The sequence below is a fragment of the Lissotriton helveticus genome, chromosome 2_1 (genome assembly GCF_964261635.1).
Source record: "Lissotriton helveticus chromosome 2_1, aLisHel1.1, whole genome shotgun sequence".
Lineage (NCBI taxonomy): Eukaryota > Metazoa > Chordata > Amphibia > Caudata > Salamandridae > Lissotriton > Lissotriton helveticus.
In genome coordinates this window covers 349,791,439-349,819,288 of record NC_136059.1, presented here as the reverse complement: position 1 = coordinate 349,819,288, position 27,850 = coordinate 349,791,439, and the positions used below count along the sequence as shown (strand labels likewise).

At 43.5% G+C, this 27,850-nt stretch overlaps 1 protein-coding gene across 2 annotated transcripts in view; it reads left to right on the top strand.

Annotated features, from left to right (window-relative positions):
• LMBRD2 (LMBR1 domain containing 2) overlaps nucleotides 1-27,850 on the top strand; it is a 636,504-nt gene that overhangs the window by 590,560 nt on the left and 18,094 nt on the right. For both annotated transcript variants that reach the window (XM_078674947.1, XM_078674948.1), the window contains exons 15-16: nucleotides 11,915-11,961; nucleotides 20,994-21,099. In XM_078674947.1, the coding sequence (XP_078531073.1) occupies nucleotides 11,915-11,961; nucleotides 20,994-21,099 (153 nt within the window). The remainder of the gene's footprint in view (nucleotides 1-11,914; nucleotides 11,962-20,993; nucleotides 21,100-27,850) is intronic.

Genomic DNA, 27,850 nt, shown 5'->3' with positions numbered 1-27,850 from the left:
AAGCAGCGTCGTCGTCGTTGCTGAAGCACTGTCGTCGGCTTACGAACGGGAGTCGATGGTGCCGGCGTCGGTAGGCCAAGGCTGCGGTGCGGGAGGAGGGCGATGCGTCGTGTAACTTTACGAGCGGTGCCCTCAAACCACGGTGCTAGCAGCGGCGTCGATTTCGGCATGTAGCGTCGTCGTCGGGGATGCCAAGGCGTCTTTGTGAAGCAAGGCGGTGCGGAGTGTGTTGCCCACATGACGCGGTGTGAGCAACGGCTCAGTGGCTGCGTCAGCAGGCATCGTCGGTGAGACCAGGGTCGCGGTGCTCTCTGAGGTGCCCATTCTTCAGAGTGAAGCAGGGCGGTGCGGAGTGTGTTGCCCACAGGACGCGGTGTGAGCAACGGCTCAGTGGCTGCGTCAGCAGGCATCGTCGGTGAGACCAGGGTTGCGGTGCGGCGGTGCTCTCTGAGGTGCCCATGCTTCAGAGTGAAGCAAGGCGGTGCGGAGTGCGGTGCCCACAGGTCGCGGTGCGAGTAGCGGCTTGGTGGTGGCGTCAGCAGGCATCGTCAGTGAGACCAGGGTCGCGTTGCGGCGGTGCCCTCTGCGGTGCCTTCAGGACATGGAGTCGGCAGCGGCGTCTTAGACGTCGTTGAGTTGCTTTTCTTCTGTCGCAGCACAAAACACAAAGTCTCCAGTGCTGAGGGCAGAAGAGCTTGAAGTCTTTGCTGTTCCTGAGACTTCTTGAACAGGGGGCAAGCTCTACATCAAGCCCTTGGAGGAACTCACAAAAGTAGATTGCAGAAAGTTCAGTCCAGTCCTTTCACTGCCCAAGACAGAAGCAGCCAGTGTAGGCCAACACAGCACACAGCAAAGTGGTATTCCCTCCTCCCAGCTTCTCCAGCTCTTCTTCTTGGCAGCCTTCTTGATCAAAAAGAGTTCCTAAGTCCAGGGGTCTGGGCCCCAGTATTTGTATCCAAATATCCTTTGATCCTCTAGGCAGAGAGTGTCTGTGCCCAGCCAGAACCATTTCTGCTTTTTCTGATGTGATTTCCCAGGAGGAGGTGGAGACGGCATTCTCAGGGGCAGACCATGCCCTTTGAGGTGCAAGGAAATCTCCTCTCTCGTCCCCCATCGCAGCACATGTCTATTCAGCCCTTTCCTGACCTACCTAGACTATCGGGAGCCACCCTTGCTTCCTAGCCATCTGTCGTCCGAAACCCAGACAGGCAATCTTGATAACACCACAGGCACAAGGGATGACTGAGCAAGAAAATACCTACTTCCTAAAAGTGGTATTTTCATACACAAAATGTAAAAATCACTTTACTAAAAGATGCATCGTTAGCTTCTGAGTTCAGGCATACTACATTTTATTTTCCCACCTAGTTCCCAGGGAGTTACACACCTAAAATAACTCCTACTCACCCTCTTGGTAGATTGGCACGAAAAGTCAGGCAGGCTTATCTAAGAGGCAGTGCGTAAAGCATTTGTACATAACAGACAGTAATACAGTGTAAGCACTACAAAAGGACACCACACCAGTTTAGAAAAATAGCCAATATTGTTATATACAAGCCCAAAAACTATAAGAATCCACCTACACCATCCCCTAATCCTGATGATGTAGACACAGACTCTGATGACACAGATGGAGGTGCACATGACCCAGCAGAGACTAATAGTCCCCCTCAGTCACCTAATCCATGGGATGATTACAATACCCCTGATGTGCCTTATGTCCCACAAGATGACATATACCCTTCTAGACCCTCCCCACCAGTGGACACTATAGGTTTTAATCTACTAGTCCAAAGAGCCGCCCAATATCAAGTAGTGGACTTACACACAGATGCAGTGGAGGAAGATTTCCTATTAGACACTTTTGATAACACACGAAAGTCTACTGCCATTTTGCCAATGCTTAAGGATGCAATCAAACATGCAACGGAAGTTTTTAAAGACCCCGTCAGAGCTAGGGTCCTCAACCCTCGCATTGAGAAAAAATATAAAGCTGCCCCTACAGATCCAGTCTATATTAAAGGTCCAGAACCATTAGACTCTTTAGTAGTTACTAACACTTCCATTCGCTGTGCCCTAGATGCGGCAGATGCCGCCTCAAGGGCAATTAATACCAGCACCCTTCTACGTAGACATGCTTGGCTACGTATCTCAGGTTTTAAACCGGAGGTACAAAATTCCATTCTTAATCAGCCATTTGATGAGACACGCTTATTTGGCCCAAATGTTGACGTGGCTTTAGAAAAAATGAAGAAAGACACTGATACAGCAAAATCTATGAGAGCCTTGCAGCAGCAAGCTCCCAGGCGTTCTTTTCGTCGCTCATCATACAGAGGCAACACTAGAGGCTACTCCTCCGAAAGTCCCTCCACCTCTTACAAAACCCCTAGCCAATCCATATTCACTACGGGCTACCAAAGAGGGGGTTACAGGGGTAACAGCAACAAAGGCAGAGGCAAAACCAACAACTCCCGCTCTGCCTCTACCCCTACCCAATGACTTTCCTCCCCTTTCCCCCCAACATTCCACTCCTGTGGGGGGAAGACTGCAACAATTCATTCCTGCCTGGATCAACATCACATCAGGCAGGTGGGTGCGACAAATTATTCAATCAGGTTACTTTCTAGAACTAACATCTACACCCCCAAACATACCACCCAAACTGTGTCCAATGTCACAAGAACATCTAGCACTGTTAAAGCAAGAAGTGGAATCCCTACTACAAAAAAGTGCAATAGAACCTGTTCCCCTGCACCAACAAAACAAAGGGGTTTACTCTCTATATTTTTTTTATTCCAAAAAAGGACGGCTCTCTAAGGCCTATTCTAGACCTCAGACCGCTAAACATATACATACAGTCAGACCATTTTCACATGGTCACACTCCAACAAGTCCTTCCACTTCTGTCACAAAATGACTTCCTAGCTATTCCAGATCTCAAAGACGCATACTTCCACATTCCCATTCACAAAGCTCACAGGAAGTATCTCAGATTTGTAATAGACGGGCAACACTATCAATTCAAAGTACTCCCATTCAGAGTCACAACAGCACCAAGGGTATTCACCAAGTGCTTAGCAGTAGTGTCAGCGCACTTATGAAGACAACACATCCATGTCTTCCCGTACCTCGACGACTGGCTCATAAAAGCCAGTTCATACAACCAGTGTGTGCTACGATACAACTGCTCCACAACTTGGGGTTCACAATAAACCACGCCAAGTCCCATCTACAACCATCCAAAATACAACAGTAACTCGGTGCCACAATAAACACCTCAAGGGCGCTAGCTTATCCCACTCCAGCAAGGATAGCCAGCATGCAAACTCTTCTAACAAGGTTTCAGCTACAACACCCTTCCAGCAAGAGTGTTTATGCAACTCATAGGGATGATGGCCTCTTGCATTTTCATAGTGCCCCATGCAAGAGTTCAAATGCGTCCGCTACAAGAATGCTTATCAGGTCCGTGGAACCAGGCTCAAGGTCAATTAACAGACCTAGTGTTGGTAGACGGTCAGCCTCATCGCTCTCTGCAGTGGTGGAACACCAAAAACCTTTCCAAGGGACAACCGTTCCTAGAGCCAGTTCCTCAGAAAGTCTTGACAGCGGACGCATCGCTCTCCGGCTGGGGAGCCCACCTACAGAACACACCATGCAAGGCTGGTGGACACCACAACAAAAGTTACTCCATATCAATCATCTGGAGTTACTAGCAATATTCCTAGCACTAAAGATTTTCCAAAAGCAAGTATCAAACAAAGCTGTTCTAGTCCGCACAGACAACATGACAGCCATGTATTACATACAGAAGCAGGAAGGCACACATTCCCTGCAGCTATCTCAACTAGCACAGGACATATGGCGGTGGGCTATACCCCAAAACATATTCCTTTTAGCCCAACATGTTGCTGGAGCACAAAAGCGGATCTGTTAAGTCGTCAAACACAACAGACCCATGAATGGGAACTTCATATGCAAGTTCTTCTGTCATTCTTTCAGATGTGGAGACAACCTCAGATAGACCTATTTGCCACCCACGAAAATGCCAAATGCCCAAGCTTCGCCGCCAGATATCCACACCCACTGTCCAAAGGCAATGCAATATGGATGAACTGGTCAAACAGATTTGCATACGCTTTTCCACCTCTACCACTCATGCCACTAGTAGTACGCAAACTACAGCAGCAGTCTCTGACCCTCATCCTAGTTGCTCCAACGTGGGCCAGACAGCCATGGTACACCACACTGCTACAACTGTCGGTAGTACTGCACCAAAAATGACACCTGTCTCCACACCTATTAACACAGAACCGTGGAGAGATCAGGCACCCGGACCCAGCTCAGCTCAACCTTGCGATCTGGCTCCTGAAATCCTAGAATTTGGATATTTAAACCTTCCTCCAGACTGCATGAATGTCATAAAAGAAGCTAGATGTCCGACCACTAGGGCATGTTCCAAGTGGAAACGTTTTGTAATATATTGTCACAACAACAATTTCAATCCCCTAGATGTGTCTATTCAACACATCATAGGGTACTTACTGCATCTCAAAAGATGTAACTTAGCCTATACGTCTATTAGACTACATATTGCTGCAATAGCAGCATATCTGCAAAACAGACAACATTTATCTCTATTCAGAGTGCCTGCCATTAAAGCCTTTATGGAAGGCCTTAAAAGAATAATTCCTCCCAGAGTGCCACCTTCCCCTGTGTGGAATTTAAACGTTGTTCTCACACGGTTAATGGGACCTCCCTTCGAACCCTGACACAAATGTGAACTACAATTTTTAACATGGAAAGTTGCATTCCTAGTAGCTATTACCTCTCTGCGGAGAGTTAGTGAACTACAAGCACTAACCATTCAAGAACCCTTCTTGCAAATGCATCACAATAAGGTAGTTCTGCGTACTAATCCAAAATTCTTACCCAAAGTAATTTCTCCCTTCCATCTCAATCAATCTGTGGAACTGCCCGTCTTCTTCTCGCAACCACAGACAGTACCAGAGAGAGCTCTTCACACAATAGATGTCAAAAGAGCATTGCTATACTACATAGAGAGGACACAACCCTTTCGTAAGACAAAACAACTTTTTGTGTCTTTCTCACCACCACACAAGGGTAATCCGATTTCAAAATCTGGGATAGCTAGATGGATTGTCAAATGCATACAGATTTGTTACCACAAAGCTAAACGTACCTTATTTGTTCCTCCTAAAGCCCACTCTACAAGAAAAAATAGGGGCTTCAATGGCATTTTTAGGGAACATTCCTGTAGATGACATCTGCAGAGCAGCTACATGGTCTACACCACACACATACACAAAACACTATTGTGTAGATGTGCAAACCAAGCAACAAGCTAATGTGGGCCAGGCTGTTCTCAAAACATTATTCCAAACTACTGCAACAGATAGGGGTGGTCGCCGCTAAGAGTGGGTACTGCTATACAATCTATGCACAGGGTGCAATCTGCAGCTCATATGCCTCTGTTCTTGGCATGTAGAGCTGCAGAGTTGCACACGCCCACCCGCCTCCCCGGCTACCCTTGTCTGTTCCAGTATTATCTTAATTAGATACAAATTACATGGATATCCTTCCTTTTCTTGCAAAGCTCCATCATTTCCCTAATGGCGAAAAACAATCTGGGGATGGAGCCGATGCCCATGCGCAATGTGGTCCAAAAGATGAGTCACCTATCTCGTGACTTCCAAAGAACTTTTCAGGACAACAACAAACTGCAAACATCCGGGCCCAAAACTAGGTGGCGATCTATGCACAGTGTGCAAATCTGCAGCTCTACATGCCAAGAACAGATGCATACTGGTAATTAGCATTTTCCATTCTCTTGCGAGAAAAACATTCAAAACGGTAATTTCCGCATGGCAGTGCCCTCATTAAACACATGAGGACATTGGCAGATATGGCCAAATAAAGAAAATGTGACATTCTTGAAGTTATGCAATTAGTACACGTATGTAGTGCTCTGAAAGTGAAGAAGAGTGCTGCTATTATCACAGCAGTCACCGTATCAATCTCATAAGTGTGAACAGCTGTGTCAGCCCTGCCGAGATTCCTAATTGACTTTTAGGTTTACACAACTTCTACCTGGCTTGAAACTAGCAGGTGAAAAAAGCACAGCGGGTCCATCGTGGTTTGCAGGCGTGAACAGATAAAACAAAGCAATGCTTCCATGCCACGATCCGCACAACGCCACTCCTTAGTTAGAACAGGCATGGTTTTGCTTGTATCGCCTAGTAGAGTGAGGAAAAGGCTGGTACAGAGCGCCTTGACCACTGCTAGCAGTGATGTAGCACAAACACAGCTCGTGGCCAAAGGCGGACGCACAGTTCCGACAACAGAGGCCTACTGTAACCAAACACTCGAACGCGAAAGACAAACCACAGAGGGGGTTGTGTGAACCCAAGACAACGCTCAGAGACAGGGCATGGTAAATAGAGAGGGGCAGCGTGGCCACTTCCTGATGGCCGCTCTAGTCCTTGACACCTCCAACTGTCCATGCCCCCCAGTGGCCGTCCTCTGGCCTTTACAGGGACAATACTTAAGGAGGACCGCTAAGGATTTAAAAACAAAGCAGGGGCAGTCCCTCCCGGCGACCCTTGGACAGTATCCGCCGATCGCTGGAATCTTCCCCACTAGGATTCAAAACCGTCGTAGCCTGCCTCGGCTGGGAAAAGCGCCTTCCAGTTTATTTGAGAATATGTGGTTGTATCTGTTGGGTAAAAGGATACACCAAACATTTGAAAAACCAATAGGTTTTGTCATTTGGCTTAGCCAAAGCAAATCTATTGGGTTTGCCATTTTTTTTTGCCTTTGCTGTTCTTCTTCAGCCATAAGTTCAAATTAAATGCCCATGCTGAAGAACACTGGCAAGAAAAAATGAAATGATGCGCATGTATCATGGTGCATGCATTCATAGGTATAAGAACACTATGGCAGACCAGCATGACGATCTGCTTGCCAACACATGCATACACATAAAGAATGAACAGTTGCATTTTTTTTAATTCTATGTTCCAGAATGTAGGACATTCATCGTGAAAGTACGTGCAAGCGCCTTACATGGAGTGGCATGTCGGTAAACTGCAGCTGTTAGACTCTCCACATAAAAAAACAAGTAGAGAAGAACAGCCGGTAAGGAAATATTCTTAAAAGTGAGGGAAAGTGCACAGTGTGTGAATTGAGTGTTAAGAGAAAGTGGAAATGATAAAGATAGGCGGCACGGTAGGAGAGTATAGACAAGCGTGACTACGCGGCCGCGAAAGGAATGTCAGGAATGCAGCTGGCCCAGTGCGGGCCGCTGCTCGCTCCCGAGCACCCTAGGCCAGGGGACAGAGAAGGCGGGACATGCACCCGCCTTGGGCCAATTGCGTGCTGTCTTTCTTAGAAAGACGCATGCAAATGTCAAAAGCGGTAGATTAAAAAAAAAGAACAGGCACAAGCGTGTGATTAGGGTTTAAAGCCCTTACTAAAAGCCTCTCAGAGCTGCGCCGCACGCTGGCTCAGGCGAGACCTAAAAAGCAGTGACAATATAAAAGATGTTTTATATGACCTTGTCGTGAAAATCCGCCAAAGTTATTTTCTCCTATTGTAGTGCTACCGGCCCCATAGGCTAACAAGGGGAAGGCTTTAATAAGCTTATTAAAGATTACCTTTGCTTTGGAGCTATCTAGCAATCTCATTCAAAGAATCAAAATAATGGTTACAGTAAGTAAACAATTTGCAAAGTTCAGATTTATTATACCTATTACTGGAAAGTAGTCTTAGAACTTACTATCTTGCAGTTACCTAAAGCCTTCTGATTGATCAACCTTTGACAGGCTGAGTAGGTGTAAAAAGGTCTGGGGCTGCTTTGATGGGAGGAGATTTACTTCTTGGAGAAGACAGGGAGAGGAAGGGGGGTGGGGATCTAAGCTGGACTTTAAAGGCAGGAAAGAACAGATGACACAGCACCCATGCCAGCCCGCACTTCCTTGATCCCCAGCCAGTTGGGAGCCCTCCTAATAAAATCAGTAGAGGGGCTGGGGGGACCCCTTCTTATTTGAGAATGGGTTACCACCTACTTAAAGAAGGTGTTAAAATATAAATGTTTTACAACCGTATTCCGTTTGCAAAACATTCACACATACCATTGTGATTGGTATTAGGAAAGAACGCCCTTAACGCACCCCTTCCTAATACCGAATCGCAAACCCAATTGCGATTCGGTAATAGGTTCCAGAATTGCAAATTGGGCTTTTGTGCATTCAAAAATGTATTTTTGCGGTTGCAAATGCCTGATTCTGCGCATCGGGCCGTTTGTGGCTTCAAAAAAGCTTTGTATATCTGGCCCTAATCTCAAGATAAAGGTTTGAATGGGACCTAGCACTCTGCATAACCGACCCGTGCTCCATCATGGTTGGCCTAAACCTTTGACTTTGTCCCCGTCCAGCCTGACCAGATAGCCGCGAGTGGTGGTTTAAGCTTTTTGCCGCTAGGATGCACAATTTTGAATTTCACCTTTAAAAAATTCATATCTCTGGTTGCCTACATTGGATTTTTGTTGTTTCGGTGTTGTTGTAAGGATAAGAATATTCTCTATTTTTATAAACTGGTCTTGGATTTTTATTGTGTTGTCTTTTTACTTATTTACTGTTTTAGTGATGTTAAATGCTTTACGCATGCCTGTCTTCTAAGTTAAGCCTGACTGCTCGTTTGCTAACCTACCAAAGGTTGAGAAAGGATTCATTTATTGAGACATGGCCCCCTCATTATACTCAAGTACAGCTATCTCCCATCTTACAACTCGACTGTCTGGCAGTCCGTGTCAGTTTAATTCAAATAGCCCACATTCTCTCAAAAACACCTTGGCCACCAGTAAACCAATTTTGCAGCAGTTGTACAAAGCTATAATCAGTGGCATTGTTCGTTGTCCCATCCAAAGCAAATGCTGCCAAGCCACGTGCACTATCTATATCCATGCACAGCTTTTCTGTCTAAATCGTGTCAATATATGTTCTCAGGTTATTCTGTTACCATATGTTGTCAGGTAAGTGTGCCAAATTACCCATTTATATTTACCCAGACACAAATGTACATATTGTGCTATTAAAATGATGTACTTTTTATGGGAATTCTTTGCAGGTCAAATTTTTATTGGTTGGCTGAATCCAGCCGTTCATGGAAAAGTGGCATATTCTTGAACCTGTATTAGAGTAGATTAATAATAATAGTTAGTCCAATACAGTTTCTTTAAGTAACATATTGTGGTAATTGTGCAGAAAAAAACATTTTTTTGTGAATATATAAGATTTCATGTAGTATGGAAAGCAACTGTGAAAATGATCCTTTGACTACTTGTAAATGTATTTGCATATTTCAAGTGTATTACCAGTACTTGCCTTGGCAACTCTTGGTGTTACCTACTCGCCTGAACTGAAGGTTCAGCAGAAATGACTGATCACAATATAAAAGAGTTATTTTCTAAACATTTTCAAATTGTGGCTTTCGATGAAGATCAAGCCCAGACATCTGGTGCATTGTTCTCTCCCCCGGCTTAGGCACCTCAACAAGCAGGATAATAAAACAAACATTGGCAAATGCATTAGGTTTCAAACATGTGATTAATAATACTTTTTTTCCTAAGTTTTAACTTGCTGAGCAGTTGTGCAATATAAGTAAAAAAAAAGTGTTATGACTTGTTTACTGAGAAAGGCAATATATTGTGTGTTAACTGGTGGTATTCTAAAGGGGTTGGGTAAAACAAAGAGCAGGGAGGAGTACATGGTGGGTGTTAAAAGCTCGGCGAGGAGTGATGGGTTAACATTTCGTGCCGGTAACTTACAAATGCCCATAAAGGCAAAAAAACAAGGCACCTCCAAAAGAAAGAAAACCCAGCAAGGGAACGACCTCTGTAACCTGACCAGATGAGGTAACACAAGACACCCAGTTAAGAACGCTGTGTCCCAGCACCAGGAGTAATGCCATATCATGGAAAGGCTCAGTACCTACATAAAGACCAAGAGCACCAAGCCTCATGCGTGCTTAGAAACCTCAGCAGTGCATTGTAACTGGCCGGGGACAAGCCTGGCTGCAACACAGTGAAGCACCAAGCTGGAGTATCAACGCAAGGCAGTGCTCCCCTGGCAAGACAGAGCATTCTGGGGCAATACGGCTACCGCGCAACACTATACTGTTCAGGGATACTCTTGCAGTTTTAGGGTGAATAAAGCAGCACCCATTCAAAATGCTGCACTTTTGCAGGCGCTCTACGAAAGTACATATTGCAATTGTGGCAAATGCGGAACTCCCGTTCACACACTGTAAAATAAAGTGCATGAAACATCGCACATGGTAAGGGTGAATAAATCAGCACCCATACAAAATGCAGAGCCTTTCCAGCCGCTCCACAAAAGTACATTAAGCAAATATGGCAAACGTGGCACCCCCACAGCCGTCCAACCGTCCACACAGAAGCAAATAGAGGCCGCACCATCGCAGCCACTCAAAAGTAAGCAATAAGAAATGCTTTAAAAAACAATGCAGCCAAAGTGGCATCTTCGCAGCTGCCTAACCGTGCATGGAGAATCAAATGTGAGAGCCAGCGCCACCGCAGCAGCTCAAAATGAAGCAATAGAAACGCTTCATAAAATCAGGGCGACAAACGCAGTGCCCTCGCAGCCGTTCTAACCCAACTGCCGAAAAGCACATAAAGGCAACACGAGAGAAGCTGCGCCGTCACAGCCACCCGCAAATTTATTTATTTATTTATTTATTTATTTATGAGATTTGTAAAGCGCAAACAAATGCCCTTGGGCGTCTCTGTCCCAAATAAACCACAGTGCCCACCAACCGAAATAAATTAGTTCATTTGGCATGTACACGTATCTTAAGAGTGGACGCATCATGAGGGGGCAATGCAGTGCGTCACCAAGTACAAGGGAAGGGCACAAGAAAATAAGCACTTTGCAAACAAAAATTGACAGAGTGTGTAAACCGGCATCTGAGCCAGAAATAGTAAAAAAAAGAAATTGAAGAAAAACACTTAAAGCGAGCTTTAAATGCACGCATGAAAGTAAACGGTATAGAGTTTTAACAAAAAGAAGAAAGTTTGAACCGCGGATGGGGATGAGTAGTTAGGCCACTGGAAACTGTTAAGAGAGACACAGAAGAAAGAACAGGCTACAACCAATAGGAACTGAGGAAAGAAAACTGGCAAGCACATTGATCAATAAGAACTGAAGGTCCCTTTTAGGATATATTAAAAACAAAAATTTCACAAACACAGCGCAAGCGCTGTGCTGGCGAAACCTAAAAAAGACAAGAGGGACGCAACATCTGCCTCCCAAAACACAAACTAACGAAGAAGCAGGGTTATGATGGGGACCACTATAAATAAAGAAAGACAGTATAAAAGAGATGTGGGGGTGCAAATGCAATAAAAACAAACTTCTGAGTAGCGGCCAACCTCTTCACCGAGAAGAGCTGCTCGTTTTGGGGAAGCGATACTCTTTAAAAAAAAAAAAAAAGCATAAAAAGAAAAGTACACAGTGGAAGGCTGAACATGGAAGCAGTTATGCAGGGATTTATTTTTCTGTAGGACAAACACTGGCACAAATCTTGCATCCTTGAACGTCCTGCGGAGAAAAGCCCTAGAAATAACTCCATACGGCAGGGTGATAGGCATACAGGTCTTACTCTAACACACCATCATCTTAGAACCCCATAATACTGATTTCTTATTAAACTAGGTGTTATTTTTCTTGCACATGCATATCACTAGCCCTGTGTTTGCAGGTTTTATACTGTAAAGATACTTCCTAAAATCAACTGTGCTTTTCAGTCATGAAACTAATCAGATGTTGTAAAAGCATATATCTATTTTTCTCATCAAATATTTTTCCATTTCTGCTAGAAAAAAGAAAACGTCAAAGACTTGAAGAAGGCGAAACTAGACGAAGGGTAAAAACAATTTTTGGAGGCTTGTTATTTGGGAAATGACTTTAAATGTACAAATATTATGCAAATCTAAATGTATATATTTTAACTTTGTTCACCTTTTTACCTAAATTGGCAACATTCTAATAAATCTTGCTAAAAGTCTGAATTTTGAACATAATGTCTTCTTGGGCGTGATCTGGTACTCCAGCAGGTAATTTGAAAACCGCCAACTCCCACCAGTATCTTCACACCAAATCTGGACATTACAAGATAATGAGCCAGCAATGCAGAATTACCTGTAGGCCTGTTTTTCTACTGTTATTTCCAGTTACTTAGACAGTACAGATGACTTTATGCTCAACTGCAGATTGTGTAGTCCTGCAGTGTGGGGATGGGAGGCTGGGATGGGGCTGCTAGTGCTGGGTCATGGTAATTACATGGTCTTACCATGACCCATGACCTTCCCCTCTAACTCCCCCGCTCCCACCCCTTATTCAAGAGGAGGATGGATGGACTCTTGGAGGTTCAGCAGCTTTGTATCAAGTCCTGGTCTACTGTTTCTGGGCTTGAAACTAACGTGTGGACCTGATAATTCTATCATTACTGGCTAATCAGAATGACCGACTCTTAGATAGCCTTAGTGCGTTCTTTTAATCACTGAAACCAATTCCCTATAATTTCAGTCTCAAATTGACATAGCTTCTAACCAGATTAAAAGTAATTTCTCCATTTTTAGGTTTTGGCCAGGTATTTCGCCAGCATCTTGGTTCCCAAAATAATTATAATAAAAATTGAAAGTAATTTATATAGATACAGAGCCTTTCCACTAGCCCTTTTCCCCCACTGGTCTGTTCAAGTGTCATTCAGATTTTACTTTCACCCACCACAGCATACAGCATGTGGCAGTGGGTCAGCCCACTTGAGCTGTTTGCTCTCTTCACTGTAATTGTAATTATATATGGCTTACTATCCCTGACGAGGTGTTGACTCACTTTTTGACGAGTTGCACACAGGGAAATTTGAGTTGTTAATTCGAGCGGTGGTCATGTGAGTCTGTTAGTTGGATTGAATAGGATAAAGGATAAAGGAGGGATAGGGGAAGGGTCTAGAAAGTGTTATGTAGGAAAGAGACAACTCTTGAGTGGTCTTCAGAAGATAAAATAGTTAATCGTGAAACTTGTTTGGGGTAGTGGATTTCATAGTTTGGCTTCTTGAACAGAGAAAGATGTACCACCAATGGGTTTTTTCTTGTACGCTTGGGTTTTGAGGTGAGGTGCCAATCTGGAGCAGAGGATTCTTTGTTCTGTGTATTTGGTGATTTTATGCTGCTGAAAATTTTTCCTGTTCCATGTATTGCTTTGTGGGTGACATAAAGCAGCTTGAAGGTGGATCTTCTGGCAACCTGTAAACAGTGTATGGACCTAAAGGCGGGGGGCTTGTGGCTTTACATGTATAAGTAGTCTGGAGGCAGAGTTCTGAATTCGTTGTTGTCTTTTCATAATTAGTAAAGATGATCCGTGGGAGAGGCCATTGGTGTAATCAAGTTTAGCAGCACAAGAGTGATATTAGCTTGGACCCTGTGTGAAAATCCTAGGTGGTGGAAGATGCGTTGCAGAATCTTCTTAGTAGTGAAGCTTGAGCTTGCTAACTTAGCCACTTGGGCTTTCATCGATAACTTGGAGTACATGGTAATTGCAAGGTTTCTTACTTCCTTCAATACTTTAGGAAGTTGTCCCAGATCATTGCTGTAACACCAGCTCCTTAGGCCAGGTTCAGAGTGGCTCATAATTTTTCCAGTCACCACACGTTAGTATTTCAGTTTTGGATGCATTCAATTTGAGATGGCTCCATGTCATCCACTGATCAACGACTGTGAGACAACTGAAGATTTTTGAGTTTCCAATGTCTTTGAGGCTATCCAGTTTAAGAAGTATTTGTGTCTCATCTGCATAGCTATAGCATGTGAGTGGAAATTCATTGATTCCTGTGGGAATTACTTCATGTAGATGTTGAAAAGCATGGGTGAGATGAAATACCCTTGAGGGACCCTGCTTTTGTGAAATACGGTTTGGATGAGAAAGCGGGAGTATGGATGACATTTATTCTATTTTGAAGGTAGGATGTTCTCCAGTCAAGAGCAGTCCCCTCTGTGCCAGCTAGTAGAGTCTTTGGTTTAGTGTGCCATGATAAACGGTATCGAAGGCTGCTGAAATGTCCAAGAGAAGTAGTGCAGTGACTCCATTCCGGTTTACTGTGTTTTAAGGTCTTCCCAAATGGCGATGAGCGAACATTCTGTGCCTCTGTTTGAAGTCAGAAAGTAAGGGGTGGTCTTCAATTAATTGTGAAATCTGGGTGAATGCTGCTCTTTCAATTAGTTTGTCCAGGGAAGGTCCCTTTGTAATCGTTCTGTAGTTATTTGGGTCATGTGGGTCTAGGTTTGTTTTCTTTAAAAATTTCATTTCATTTCATTTGCAAAGTTTTATATAGCGCTGGCTAGACCCGGAGGTATCAGAGCGCTTTACATCAGCAAGTTACAGGATACCTAGTTATATCATTTGAATCAACGAGTTACAGGTTACATAGTTACAACCGTTTGAATCATAGAATCACAGAGGGAGGGGGAGTGAAGGAGACACGAATGGGGAGAGGAGGAAAACAATGTCAGATGACCGGCTGGGTAGGAGACGGCCAAGGGGCCAGACTCCTCTATAGCTGCATAGGACAGCTCCATCGGGCATCGGCGAAGGTTGCTCGGTCTCCGCGGTAGGTACAAACAGATTTGGTATCCTCCCAGGAGGCGTCATCATTGTTCCATCGAAGGGGGAGAGAAGGAGACACATAACGGGGAGACGAGGAGAAATAATGTCAGATGACCGGCTGGGTAGGTGACGGCCAAGGGGCCAGACTCCTCTTTAGCTGCATAGGACAGCTCCACCGGGCATCCACCCAGGTTGCTCAGGCTCCTTGGTAGGTACAAACAGTTTTTGTAATTAACATCAGTTGAATCAGCGAGTTACGGGTTACATAGTTACATCAGTTTGAATCAAAGGATCAAAAGAGGGAGGAGGAGGGGTGGGAAGGAGACACAGACGGGGAGACGAGGAAAAGAATGACAGAAGACCAGCTGTGTAGGTGACGGCCAAATAGGTGCTGGAGAATAGTTATATGAGTTACAAAAGCATAGCATAAACATAGGGTGGAGGGGGTAAGAAATAAAACGGGGAGACGAGGAAAAACAGTGTCTGACGTCCAGCTGGGTGGGTGACGGCAGAGGGGTGAACCCAAGCCAATCTCCTCTTTAGCTGCATAGGGCAGCTCCACCGGTTATTGGCCAAAGGTTGCTCGTTCTAGATTCAGCCTAGAGGGGCATCGTTAAAAAGTTCCATCATGGGCGCCGGTCACGGCGCGGCTCTTGCCTGAACTTGATAGGTGGCGTCTGAAGTGCCATTCTCTGAGCCGGTAGAATCCCGCAGGCAGAGATGACCTGCTGCTTTGGTAGCATAGTGTCAGTGCGGTGTATGGCGTTGAGGCAGGCAGCGGCTCCCGCTGTAAAATGTTACCCGGAATCTGGTCCCCAGCTCCCAATCCCTCATTCAAGAAGTTGGGCCTGTTGCAAGAAATTACCCTCTGGCTGCCATCTTAAGGTCAGGCAGCATGCGAGGTGAGTTGTCAGCAGACCAGTGGCAGCTGGGCGATATCGGTCATCGGGTGGGGAAACAAAGGTGGCCAGTCCTCCTCGTCCTCCCCCCTACCCTTGCCGCTGGCTCCGAGCTGTCTCGGGTGCTCCCTCACCTTACGGGCGCCATTTTGGAATCAGGCAGGCCTCCCCTCGTTGTTCTCCTCTGTCGTAGACTGCTCACTGCAGGCAAGAGAAGCACAGGGGCCCGATCCCAGTGGCAGTTGCTGCTCTCCCCCCAGCGCCACTGCTTCTAAATGCGAGTCTGCTCCCTGCGTGCTCCCAGGAACATATTCGTGAGCCCCCAAAGCCGCAAAAGTTCTAATGCGCACATCTTCTAAGGTGCAGTGGGAAGGCGCTGTCCCAGCTCCCCCGTCGGTATGGGGGATTGGTGCGGCGTTTCGATATGGCGCTGACCTGGCCCGCAGCAACAGCGGATTCCACCAGGCGCACACACAACCGCTTGATATTGCCCTCGGGAGGAGGGGGAGAAAGGAAGTCCCAAACCCCTCCACTCACCGTCAGGAGTCAGTGAAAGATTCATACACCTCCTAGCATAAGCCCATGCGCACATTTTCCTTGCTGTTCTGTTGCCCCGGACATCTGTGGAAACTGTACTTCTTAATGTCATAAAACTCCTGGCTCGCGCTGCCGCTGGACACGTCACTTGGATTGTCTGGTGAATGAGATCGCCTCCTGGCTCATCAGAGGCCGTGTTCTCACACAGGCGCGCGCTTTCTAATGAATGTTACCAGTTTATTTACGGCCTGCGCGTGGCCCCCGCCCAAGAACCGAGAGGCGGAGAGGGAAGAAGGCGTATCTAAACCTTTTTTTACATTTTCTGGAAAGAATTATTGATGATTGTTCTGCCTGGTGTGGCAGCAGCGGTAGTTAAAAGAATGTTCTTGAAGATTTGTGCTGGGTAAGGTTCAGAAGGGCAGCTGGCTGACCTGCTTGCTTTGACAAGATCCATAAATTAATTTTATGGTAGTTGTTTGAAGGAATGTAGACGCTGGGTTAGCCTACTCTTGGAGGGGATTGTTAGAAATGGGTTGGTACTGGTGGTTTTTCTTTGTTTTAAATAGGAGTCCAATATGTCTGCTTTGATTTTGTAATCATTTGCAACTTTGTCAGTAAATGTTTGAGAAATTCAGGGAGAATTTAATAAAATTCTTAATTTATTTTTGTATTTTGAATTCTGTTTGAGTATTACCTTTTTTTTAATGGTATTGTGATAGCAAAAACTTCCTGGAGCCATTGATGGAGATTTTGAACTGACTTTATTGCATCTAGGTCTGTGTTGGAAGTTAGTTGGATTTCTATGTGTTCATAATTAGGGGTGTCTACAGTCGATATGGCTGCATGTAAGGTGGCCTTAGGTATGGTGATTTGTGGTGCTTTGTTTTGGAAAACTACCACTGTGGGTAAGGGTGTACATCTGACTAAAATATGGTTAAAGTAAGTACCGAGCCGATAGGCCAATCTATCCTGTTTTTCCTTTTTATTTCATGGTGTTTTTTTAAAGAATAGCTTCTTTTCACTTCTAATTTGCACACTACACCAGCTGTAGACAATTGCATTTTTACTTTTTAATTACTTTTAAACTTTTAGGACCAGGTGTATGAACTCATTTTCGTGACACAAACTCTTCAATCCTTTAAATTGCTGGGTTTGTGACAAGAAAATGTGTTTTGCAAATATTCTTTCAACTTAGCATTAAATACCCGTCCCCTTAAATGCCATTAATGGAAAGCCTCCTTCTTGTCTACTCTCCAATAAACTTTTCCTTCAATTAAAGATGATGTCTCTCTTACCTCGCTGTGCTAACAGGTCGGTTTGCAAAATACCAAATCATATTTGGTTGCGGATTGACCTGCCTAATTAATATTCATTAGGCAGGTCGAAAAATGTGCCTCACTCCAACTAGTTTGTCACATGGTGACCTGCAAAAGTCTGCAGACCGCTGTCCATATGATTGTATTACTAAAGTATTTTTCAAAAGCAGTCCAATTTTCTTAGAGAAAACGGAGCTTCTTAAAAACCAATTTTGTTTCAGTTTTGAAAAACTTCAGTGAGAGTTGGCAGTTGTGACCTGAACCACTGCCTACTCCCCCTGAAGCTGCCACCTCAGTTCTCAAAGAGGAACAGCCCCAAAGGGAACCCATTCCTTTTTAAAAATCCACGACCTCCCCAACGTGAGTCAATGATTTATACCCGACATTTGAGCTACGAACTATTGACAAATCTGGAAAGGAAGCTCAGAACACAGTCCTTTCAAATTGCGATTTGATATTTGTAAACCCATTTTAGGAATAGCTAAAATTCTACTAATTCCTAAAATGCGCTTAGTACATAGTAACTAATTTTTTAGTTGTCCCAAACCCTCTAATTTCATAAATAAAAGGGTTGTCAAATAATAAAAGGTTTAGTACATCTGACTCACAATTTCCACTAGACCGCTGCCTTTTCCACCTGAAGCTGCCACCTCGTTTCTCAAAGGGAAGAGGTCCCAAGGAGACCCTTTCCACTTTGCAACTCGGTTACCATCCCAAACTTTGGAGTCGGTAATATAATTTGGGTACTTCTCAGTGGTGTGCAACTGCAATAATTCCAAGTTACTGCAAGCCATTGTTACTTAAGGTCCTGAATCGTAATTTTGGAAGGAATGCCCTAAACATGCATTTTCCAACTTGTGATTGTGTATCCATTTCTAAACCTATTTTAGGAGTTGGTAAGTCCTGCAATTGATTTAATACACAGCAAGTAACTTTTTAGCGGCCGCAAACCCTTAGATTTTGTGACTGGGAGGGTTCGTGACGCTAAAATGTTCAGTACATTAGGCTCAAAGTTACCAGTCTGCATTGTTTAACATATTGAGCATGTCATTGCCTAGTTAAATAATGAGTAATATATTAGTCTAACTGGTGCAATTAGTACAATATGTAGAAGAGTCGTAGCTCTGTGCAAGGTTTTCAGGGACACCTTTTAGATGCTGCATCTTAATCAGCACAAGACATTTGACATGCAGTCTATTAGCATAGGATAGGGTAGTCGGGGATATTATAATTGTATTTAGATCCTAAATGTTCCAGGAAAAAATGGCTAATGACTAAAAGAGTCACAGTCTCTACATCTATCTATTGCAATCACCATACTTCATACTTTAAGATAGATCCATACATGCATAATTTTATGAACAACCATTAAGAACAAACCATGAACCCCATACGTTCAGTTCTATTTATTATCTCAACCGATGCTGACAGCCTCATCAGCCAATGAGTAATCAACCAATGCAGTACAACACATGCAAGAACAATTTGAGAGTGGGCTGTATCATGCCACACTTTCCCTGAAGACACTCATCCTTATCTTTCTATTGATAAATGTACACTCCAACCAAAATCAAACGTTTTATTAGCAGCTAAATGTAAGTATAATAAACAGTAAAACAACAAAGAATCATTGAGTATTTGTATATCTGATAGTATGAGCAAATAAATATAGATGTTTCAGACAGGCTGTTTATTTCAAACATCTAGCAACTAATGCACTAAGCCACTAGTCACCGACAATGTGATTCCCAGGGAAATTGTTCCAGGTGAAGGCCTCCCCACCACATTTGAGAGATTAACCACCTTTCAGGGAACAACCCAGGGAACAACCCAAGGATGTTCTTCTAGGGACATCCACCATTGCTCATGCATGAAAGCCATGTATTATAATTCCATAGTATATATTTTTGAATTAAAACACTCAGATGTGCAGTAGGGCTGGCATGGGGGAGCGTGCACAGAACCTGTGATAGGGTGTACAAGATCACCCGTAGAAAACCTTGATAACTGGGCTGTCCCTAGTAATATGTAAAAAGGTCCCATCTCTTAAGTGGTGTCTCAGGCATGGTGGGTAGTAGTCTCAATCCATATTACATAGTCCAACAACAAGTATTATAAATGAGCGTAAGCCATGACAATATCAATAAACAGTTATCAAATCTAATACATAGAAACTGGACCTCAAGACATCAAAGCAAATAAAGGTCCCAGTAAAATGAGCAAGATTGTATTCTGGCAGTGGGGAATCATTGGTGCAGGTCAAGATGCAAATATGAACTGTTCACCAGAAAAAGCTATTCATTTTTAAAGCGTCCCTCAGTGGGCGATAAAAGTTGTGCAGGATAGGCAAAGTCCACAGTTTATTGATCAACTCTGTTTTGATGTTGATGATGGGTATAATAATATACAGGGCATACAAGCTCTACTAAGGGTTTTCTAGACTGTATCAAATAATATTGCTGGAGAGCAACATTGAAGGTAAAGTAGGCATGATAAATCCTCAAACTGGATCTCACATTTTTCACATGCAGTACACAAAATCATATCCCTCTCCTAAAAGTGAAAACAGCCATGCTTAGATTCAAGGATGAAAGGGAAAGAATTAAGGTTCTAATGAAGACATTCATTAATAACCCTCGATGAATTTTGGGTGACTCGAGTTCTGGAAGCAGTCGCTCAAGATAACGCTCCATTTTGACCTGCTCAGATCTTTTGATAGTTTTAGTGGATATTTTCAATTGAGCTACCTGCAGGCTTGATCTACTAAGTGCGTCCAACATTTTTATCTCCGGTAACAACACATCCCACAGAGAGTAAGAGGGAAAGAAGAATTCAAGACCACCTACCTTTCAGTATCAATTTGTGGATTTAAACTCAACACAATTCCAACTGGCAATATAAGCTGCTTTAGTTTGGGAATAGTTACTATTCAAATCTTCTCAGCCACTGTCCGTTCACCTACATCTGTGCCAAAGGTCATACATTGGTCTCTTATCCTACATTTAATGGATTACTGTATTGCTCTTTCCAAGCAAAACATCCAAGGTTGTCAGACTGTTGTACAGTTGCTCCTTCCTTTGACAGGAGAGGAAGCCAAACATATGCAAAGTAACCATGTTACCCATCACCCTCAAAAATACATAACCACACATTCCCAAAACCGTTGGACAATTCTGCAGGTCAAAGTAATTTCCAGAAAAATAAACATCTTAGGCAATCCCCTTAGAAAGCCGAATACATTCTAGATAGAACAGCAGGTGTGAGACACGGCATTTGTAGATATTTGAAATGTGTAATGCATTGCTGTGGGCTGTTTTAGTGCAGGCCAGTGTCTTAGACCTTCCACAGTGCATATCACATTTAGCTCCGATTGCCAGTTCATTATGAGCACTTTCCACACAACGCTATGTACAAGGATGCCAGTGGTGAAGTGCCAACAGGTTTCCATTGGCGGATAACCTATTTCATCACAATACACAGATGTTTAGATAAAGTTGAATGAGCTGTTGAAGTACCAATGAATGTCTTTATGCATTTAACAGGAGTGGAAAGAACGGTATGGAAATCGAGGCGAGGATTCCACAAGAAACAGAAACATTAATGGTGACCCAAAAGACTCAACCTACACAGAAATGAGCACAAACAGACGTAGGTTCCCACCATGTTTTCTCTCTCTTGTACTTGCTTTGATTTATTAGCCCTCGTTTAATAATGTAACGTTCATAGACTCTAATGTTTACCAAACGATCCTGTTCTGTAGATATGTATTTTTCTATTCATCAAAACAGTCCTAAAATGTATTCTACATAGATGTGTAGTAATAGGATTTATTTAAGAATAAAGATACATGGATGTGCTGTATGCCCACAAATATCCTAGATGTAAAATGGGCAGAACGTAACACGTATTTTCTATTTGTATTGTATTTGGTGGTATTGCTGGGTAGGCTGTGAAATATACTGGGTATCCCAACATCTGTTACTATTTACAGTATTGCATTTCCACATCATCTTGAGGTCAAATGCCAGTTACTGATTGAAGGCAGTAAGAAGACCGATCTTAAACGAACAAGTCAAAAATTAATTAAAGTGTTTCAAAGAGGGTCACAAATCCTCTTGAAAGACCATTGTAATACCACTTATGGTTGCTCCAGAACTGAATGATTAATTTTGGTTCACTAATCTTCACTTTCTTTGGAGGATTTCGTAGAGTTTGAACACATTTTTGCCGACCATTTCCTTCGAATGTACCAGCCTTTTCAGTTTCATCGTAATTTTCATTTGACTAAAACTAATAAATAAATTAGACCTGGTCTGGAGTTCTATAAATATGCTGATGACATACTGACTGTGTTATAGGCAATATTTAGGCTAAATGCTTCTCCCTGGCAGTTTGCCTGGCCAAGATTGTTGCATGAAGCAAATCAAGAGCCATCTTAGGCTATTGAGTGTGAGTTCCAAGAAGTTATCTTTTCCTGGATCCTCTATGCTGTATTGACCAAGGTGCACAGTGTGGCCGTGGAGTAGGACCAATAACAGATATAGTCTCAGATTCTTCTTTTTTGTTTTTTTGATGGACCCTATTTGTAATATTTGTTTTATTTCTCACAGTTAGACAAGCTAATGATAAAAAGAATGAATTATGTGATCCCATAACACAGCTGAAAAAAACGGACAAATATTTCCCCATGGAGAAAACCCTTCCCTACACCACAACTAAATTTGAAGTTATTATTTTCCCATTCCCAACCCGAAAGTATATCTAATACTGTCCTTAACAGGAATACATCTCAAACACATCCCATTGCGAGAATGGGTCATCCACATTTTTGTGAATACCCACCAATTCCCGAATTGATGGGTGTTCCCAAACTTTCTGGGGCATCTTGTCCTGGAACGCTGAATCTCAACCCATAGAAAAGGATTTACTCATGCATAATTTTGCACCATGGTTGGGTAACATTATGGATGAGTAAATCTGCATATGAGAATAAATTCACTTTTATTAATTTCAAAAATGAATTTACGATCCTAAATCGAACCATTGACATGTGAAAGTTGAACATCACATGAAAATGGCTCTGTGATGTTGCCCAAAAAAGAGATAGAGGTTTACACATTCAGCTTCCAAGATGCACCCCTCTTAAAAATCGCGCTTTGGGTGGAATAAACACATCAGCTAAAAATGTATTCCTTCTCAGTCATGCACATTACATAAATCATGTCAGATGTAATGAATCAGTTATGCAGTAGTGTCGCATACACAAATGCTTAAGAACCTCTGTGGCACACATCTTTAACACACCCTATATGCAGAGCACCTAGTGACACTGCAGGCACCACACAATCTGATGGCTCTAACAGAGACACAGCTTGGGTCAAGCACATTTCAATCTGCTGGGATCCACTTTCACTTCTATTGAACTAAAATAATACAAAATATATCAAAGTTATTAATCTAGAAATTCCTCATACCTATGGTACTAGGTGCATCCAGTTCTGGGCTCTTTTTGGGGGGGATCTGTCATTAGCCAAGACATTTTGATTTAGAAAAATATAAATACATACATACAGAAACATTTTTAAAGGGACTTTCAGTCCGCTTTCTACATTCAATGGTCTGTTTGTGTGTCATTCTCAAGTTGCTTTCGCTCTCTACAGCACACAGCATGGGACCGGGGGTTAGCCCACTTCAACCACTGGATAACATCACTTTGAGTGACTGAATTTTTCCGAAGATTATACCCACACATAAACTAGTTCTCTACTGTGCAAATGTTTTGTTTCAAATGTATTACTTTGATGTTCCCTTTGTATTTATGTGTGAGAGATAGCAGTACCTTTGATGCTAGTGAGCCAGGTAATGACACATGCCACATTCCACACTTTGAGTACCTGTCTCTGGCCAATGCTGTTGTACATTATTTTTGGAGTGTCTTTTATCTGACTGCTGGCATTTCACATCTTAACAGATTGCATCCATTTGAAACTGTTCTGTATTACATTGTCTAAAGCTTCAATATTACACAAGTGAATTCATAAGGCAACAATTCTTCTTGGACGTTTATTCCGGTCTCAGTTTCACCAATGGTTTTTTAATAAACTTTGCCCAGGAAGAAAACCAGCGTTTATTGTGTTCATTATACAGCACTTAAAAAACTTTTTTTATTTCCATTTTTTCTTTCCTTGTTCTTTCTTTCATCTTTACTTTTTTCTTTCACTCTTCCATTCCTTTTTGCTTTCTTTCTTTCTTCTTTCATTCCTTCTTTCCTTTTTTCTTGCTGGTTTTTTCTGTTTTTTCTTTCTTCCTTTCTTAATTTCTTTTGTCCTATCCTCCTCTCTGTTTTCCTTCTTTATTTCTTTTTATTCATTCTGTCCTATGTTCTTTCTTTCTTTTCTTTCTTCTTTCATTTTTTCTTTCTTCTTTCATTTTTTCTTTCTTTATCTGTTTCTTCTTTCATTCTTTCTTTATTTCTTTTGACCTGTCCTCTTATCTATATCTTTCTCTCTTTCTTTATTACTGTCATTCCAAAAGTCCTATTTTCTTTCTTTTCTTTCTTCTTTCCTTCTTTTATTTCTTCTGTGCTTCTTTTATTTCTTTCCTTCTTCCTTAATTTCCCTTTTCTTGTATTCCTTCTTTGTTGCTTTCCTTTTTTCCTTTTACTTTCTTTAGTTTTCTTTCCTATGCCCTTTTCTCTTTTATCCCCTCTGTCCCATTCTTTTATTGCTTCTCTTTCTTCCTTGATTTTCTTTTTCCTTTATTCCTTATTTCGTTCTTTCTTTCTCTTGCCTTCTTTCTTTCCCTCTTTATTTTTTCTTGTTTCCATTCCTTTTTTCCTTATTTCTCGCTTTTATTCCTTCTTTCTTGCTTTCATTCATTCTCTCTTGCTGTTGTTCCTTCATTCCTTCCTTCTCTTACCCCCGTTCTTTTTCTTCTCCTTCCTTACTTTCTTTTGCTTTATTATTCTTTCCGTCTTTCTTTTACTTTCTTTCACTTTTCTTTCCTTCCTGCTTTCACTTATTCTTTCCCTCTAGCTTGCTTTCTGTCTTTCTATCTTTTCTCTCATTCCTTCCTTCCTTCTTTCTGTCTTTCTATCCTTTGTTCTCTCTTCCTTGCCTTCATTCTTTTCTTCTTTCTTGTCTTCCTTCTTTATTTCATGCATTTCTTCTTGCCATCATTCATTCCTGCTTTCTTGCCTTCTTTATTTCTTGTTTTCATTGCTTTCTTATTTCCTTCCTTACTTGTTCTGTCATTCCTTCTTTCTTTCTTAAAAGGTAAGAGGCTGGTAGCCAGGATACAGCTGTTTACTTTTTTAGGAGTGTTAGTTAAGACCTTTTGATTTTACAAAACTTATGTGTATGACTTAGTATCTTATAGGGGTTTTCAGCTGCACTTAATCCATTTGTCTGTAGTTGTCATTCACATTTTTCTCCACCCCACTTGAACACGCATCAAGGGGTAAGGCGTCACCCACTCCAGCCATTTGCTGACTTCACTATGAGTTAAGGCATGCTGGCCTTTCACAAGGAGCGCATCCTGACACAAATTAGTTCCCTTCAGTGCCAGGGAGTACAATGGTAATGTGTATGTTTTTTACGCCCCAAAAATGTTTTTGCCTTTATTCAGTTTTTTTTTTTTAGATTGACAAATGTCCGGCAGATTTCCAAACAATATAGTTCTCGATGCCAATGGTCCCGGTGGCGCCCACCGGTGGTACAATCCCCAATCTGACCCCCGACTCCGATATGCAGCCAGAGTACCTCACCCGACGCCGTATACGACACCGACTACGAGACTTGCCTCCTAGATCGGAGCCCGAGCCCTATTCCCTTGGGTTACGACTGAGGGAGGACTGAGAGGTGTCTCTAAACCCTAAGGAATACCAGCTATACGAAAATAACCCTAAAGTGAAGTGCTGTGAGGTACTGGGTGAAGCCAGTGGACTGGATATTTCTCCAGATACTGGTATGCTTTCTCCCCCTACTGTGGCTACGGAAGAGGGAGCCTCTTATACAATTGTGGTGCAAAGAGCAGCTGAGTTCTTGGATCTTCTGTTGCCCCCAATGGCAGCCAAGACTAACATCTATGCTATGCCCGTTTAGCGAAGCCCTCACTGACGTCCTTTTGGGGACTTCGTCTAATCCCAATACAGGGGCTCCTTTGAATTGGAAGACTACCTGCCGCCATTGCCCCTGTCTTGGGGACACAAATTCCTCACCCAACACACTACCACAGAGAACTTGGTGGTCCAAGCCCCAACTTCCAATGTAAATCCTAGCACATTCCCTTCACCAATCCCGGATAGGGAATCCAAGAGGCAGGACTCTTTGGGGAAGAAGTTGTTTTCTTCTGCAAGCCTGGCATTGCAGTCTGTGAACACCGCATGGGCCACTACTACCATGCTCCGTAGAGCACGGTTGTGCGGTGCTGCCAATGATCCCGGGGCCTGGGCCATGCTCTCTCAAGTAGTTGCTGATGGGGGAAGCAGCAAAGTTCATTATTCGTTGTGAACTTGACATGACCGACTCACTGAACTGAGTGGTTTCATTGATGGTGGCCATGAAGCACCATGCCTGGCTTTTTGGGGGGTTTCCAATCTTATGGATATGCCCTTGAAGCACCCATCACTTCGGAGCAAGGCAGGTTCAGCGATGGAACGCTTCAAGGAAGTTTGTGGGGCGTTCTATGGCCTCACGTCCCTCTCAATCCCCATTTTACGGCTACAGAAGAAGTTTCCGGCCGTGCCAATACCCTCCCAGCCACCACAATGTGCATGCTCCTCAGCCTCTGTCCACATGGCCACAGGTGTTGTACCCACAGACCGTGTGGGTCATGCTGCTAGTGGTCTAGACAATCCACCTTGCTACCTTTTTACCAACATGGACACCCAGTTGGCGACAGGATTCACCATCACGTACCCTACTTGCCGTCCATAGTATTGTGCAGGTGGGTTTTGCAAACTGTAGGAAGGTGCTAGTCCCTCCCACCATGCCACCATCTCAAGACCGGCTGACGGAGGATCATCTGTGCTTTCTCCGCCAGGAAGTCATGGTTATCTGGGCCAAGGGTGTAGATGCCACAAGTGGGTCCTGGTTGCTATTCCCGCTACTTCCTCGCCCTTCGGACCCTGAGGTTCTTCCTCAAGAAGGAGAAGTTCAGAATGCTCACTTTAGCTCTGGTCCTGTCTGCTCTGGACAAAGGAGACTCAATGGTAGCATTGGACTTGCAGGATGCATATTCCCACATTCCAGTCCTGCCTGGCCACCAGCGTTGCCTGCTGGTTATAGTAGATAACAAGCATTTCAATTCACGTGCTACCTTTTGGCCTTACCAGTGCCCATCGGGTGTTTCACCAAGGTGATGGTAGTGGTTGCGGCTCATCTACCAAGATCAGGGGTGCCAGTCTTCCCTTATCTCGAGAACTGGCTGTTGAAGACGGGTTCGCCCTATTCTGTCGTATCCAACCTCTAAACTAGGACCCCTGCACTCGCTGGGGTTCATTATCAACCTGCCGAAGTCACACCTAACTCCCTCTCAGATGTTTCCTTTGATCGGAGCTGTTCTGGACACAGTGCAGTTTCAGGGTTATCCTCCTGAGCAGAGAGTCTAGGATATTCGGGCTCTGATACCAATGTTTCAGCCTCTATCCTAGATTTCGGTGAGGCAGGCCTTGAGACTGTTGCAACTCATGGCATCCTGTTGGTAACTACTGCCAGATAGCATTTGTGGGCTTTGCAGTAGGACCTGAGTTCTAATGGGCACAGCATCAGGGGAATCTCTCTGACATGGTACAGATCTCAGAGGGAACTGCAAAAAATAATCATTGGTGGCTCACAAATCGCTATTGTGTCAAAGGCAAACCCCTCTCCTTTCCCCAACCAGATCTCACAGTAGTGACAGATGTGTCACTTCTGTAATGGGGCGGCCATCTGGGAGCGGTGGAGATCAGAGGACTGTGGTCTCTATCGTAATCCAGACTCCAAACTAACCTGCTTGAGCTCCATGCTATCCGTGCAGGTGCTCATGGACAACACCACCGCCTTGTCTTACTGCAACAAACTAGGCGTATGGAGTCGCAGCCCTTCTGTCAAGAAGCCCTGCGTCTCTGGACATGGTTGGAACATCATGTCATATCCCTGGTGGTTCAACACCTGGCAGGCTCTCTGAACACCAGGGCGGATAAAATCAGCTGTCAATGCCTAGCGGATCTCGAATGGTGTCTCCACCCATAGGTGATGTATTTCAGCAGTGGGGAAAGCCTTAGTTAGATCTGTTTGACTCTGCTGAGAGATTGCAGTGTCAGCAGTTTTGTGCACTGTAGTTTCCAAGGTGGATCTCATGAAGAGACACTTTTTATCTAGAGAGAAGCACAGACCTCCTTTACGCCTTACCGCCGATA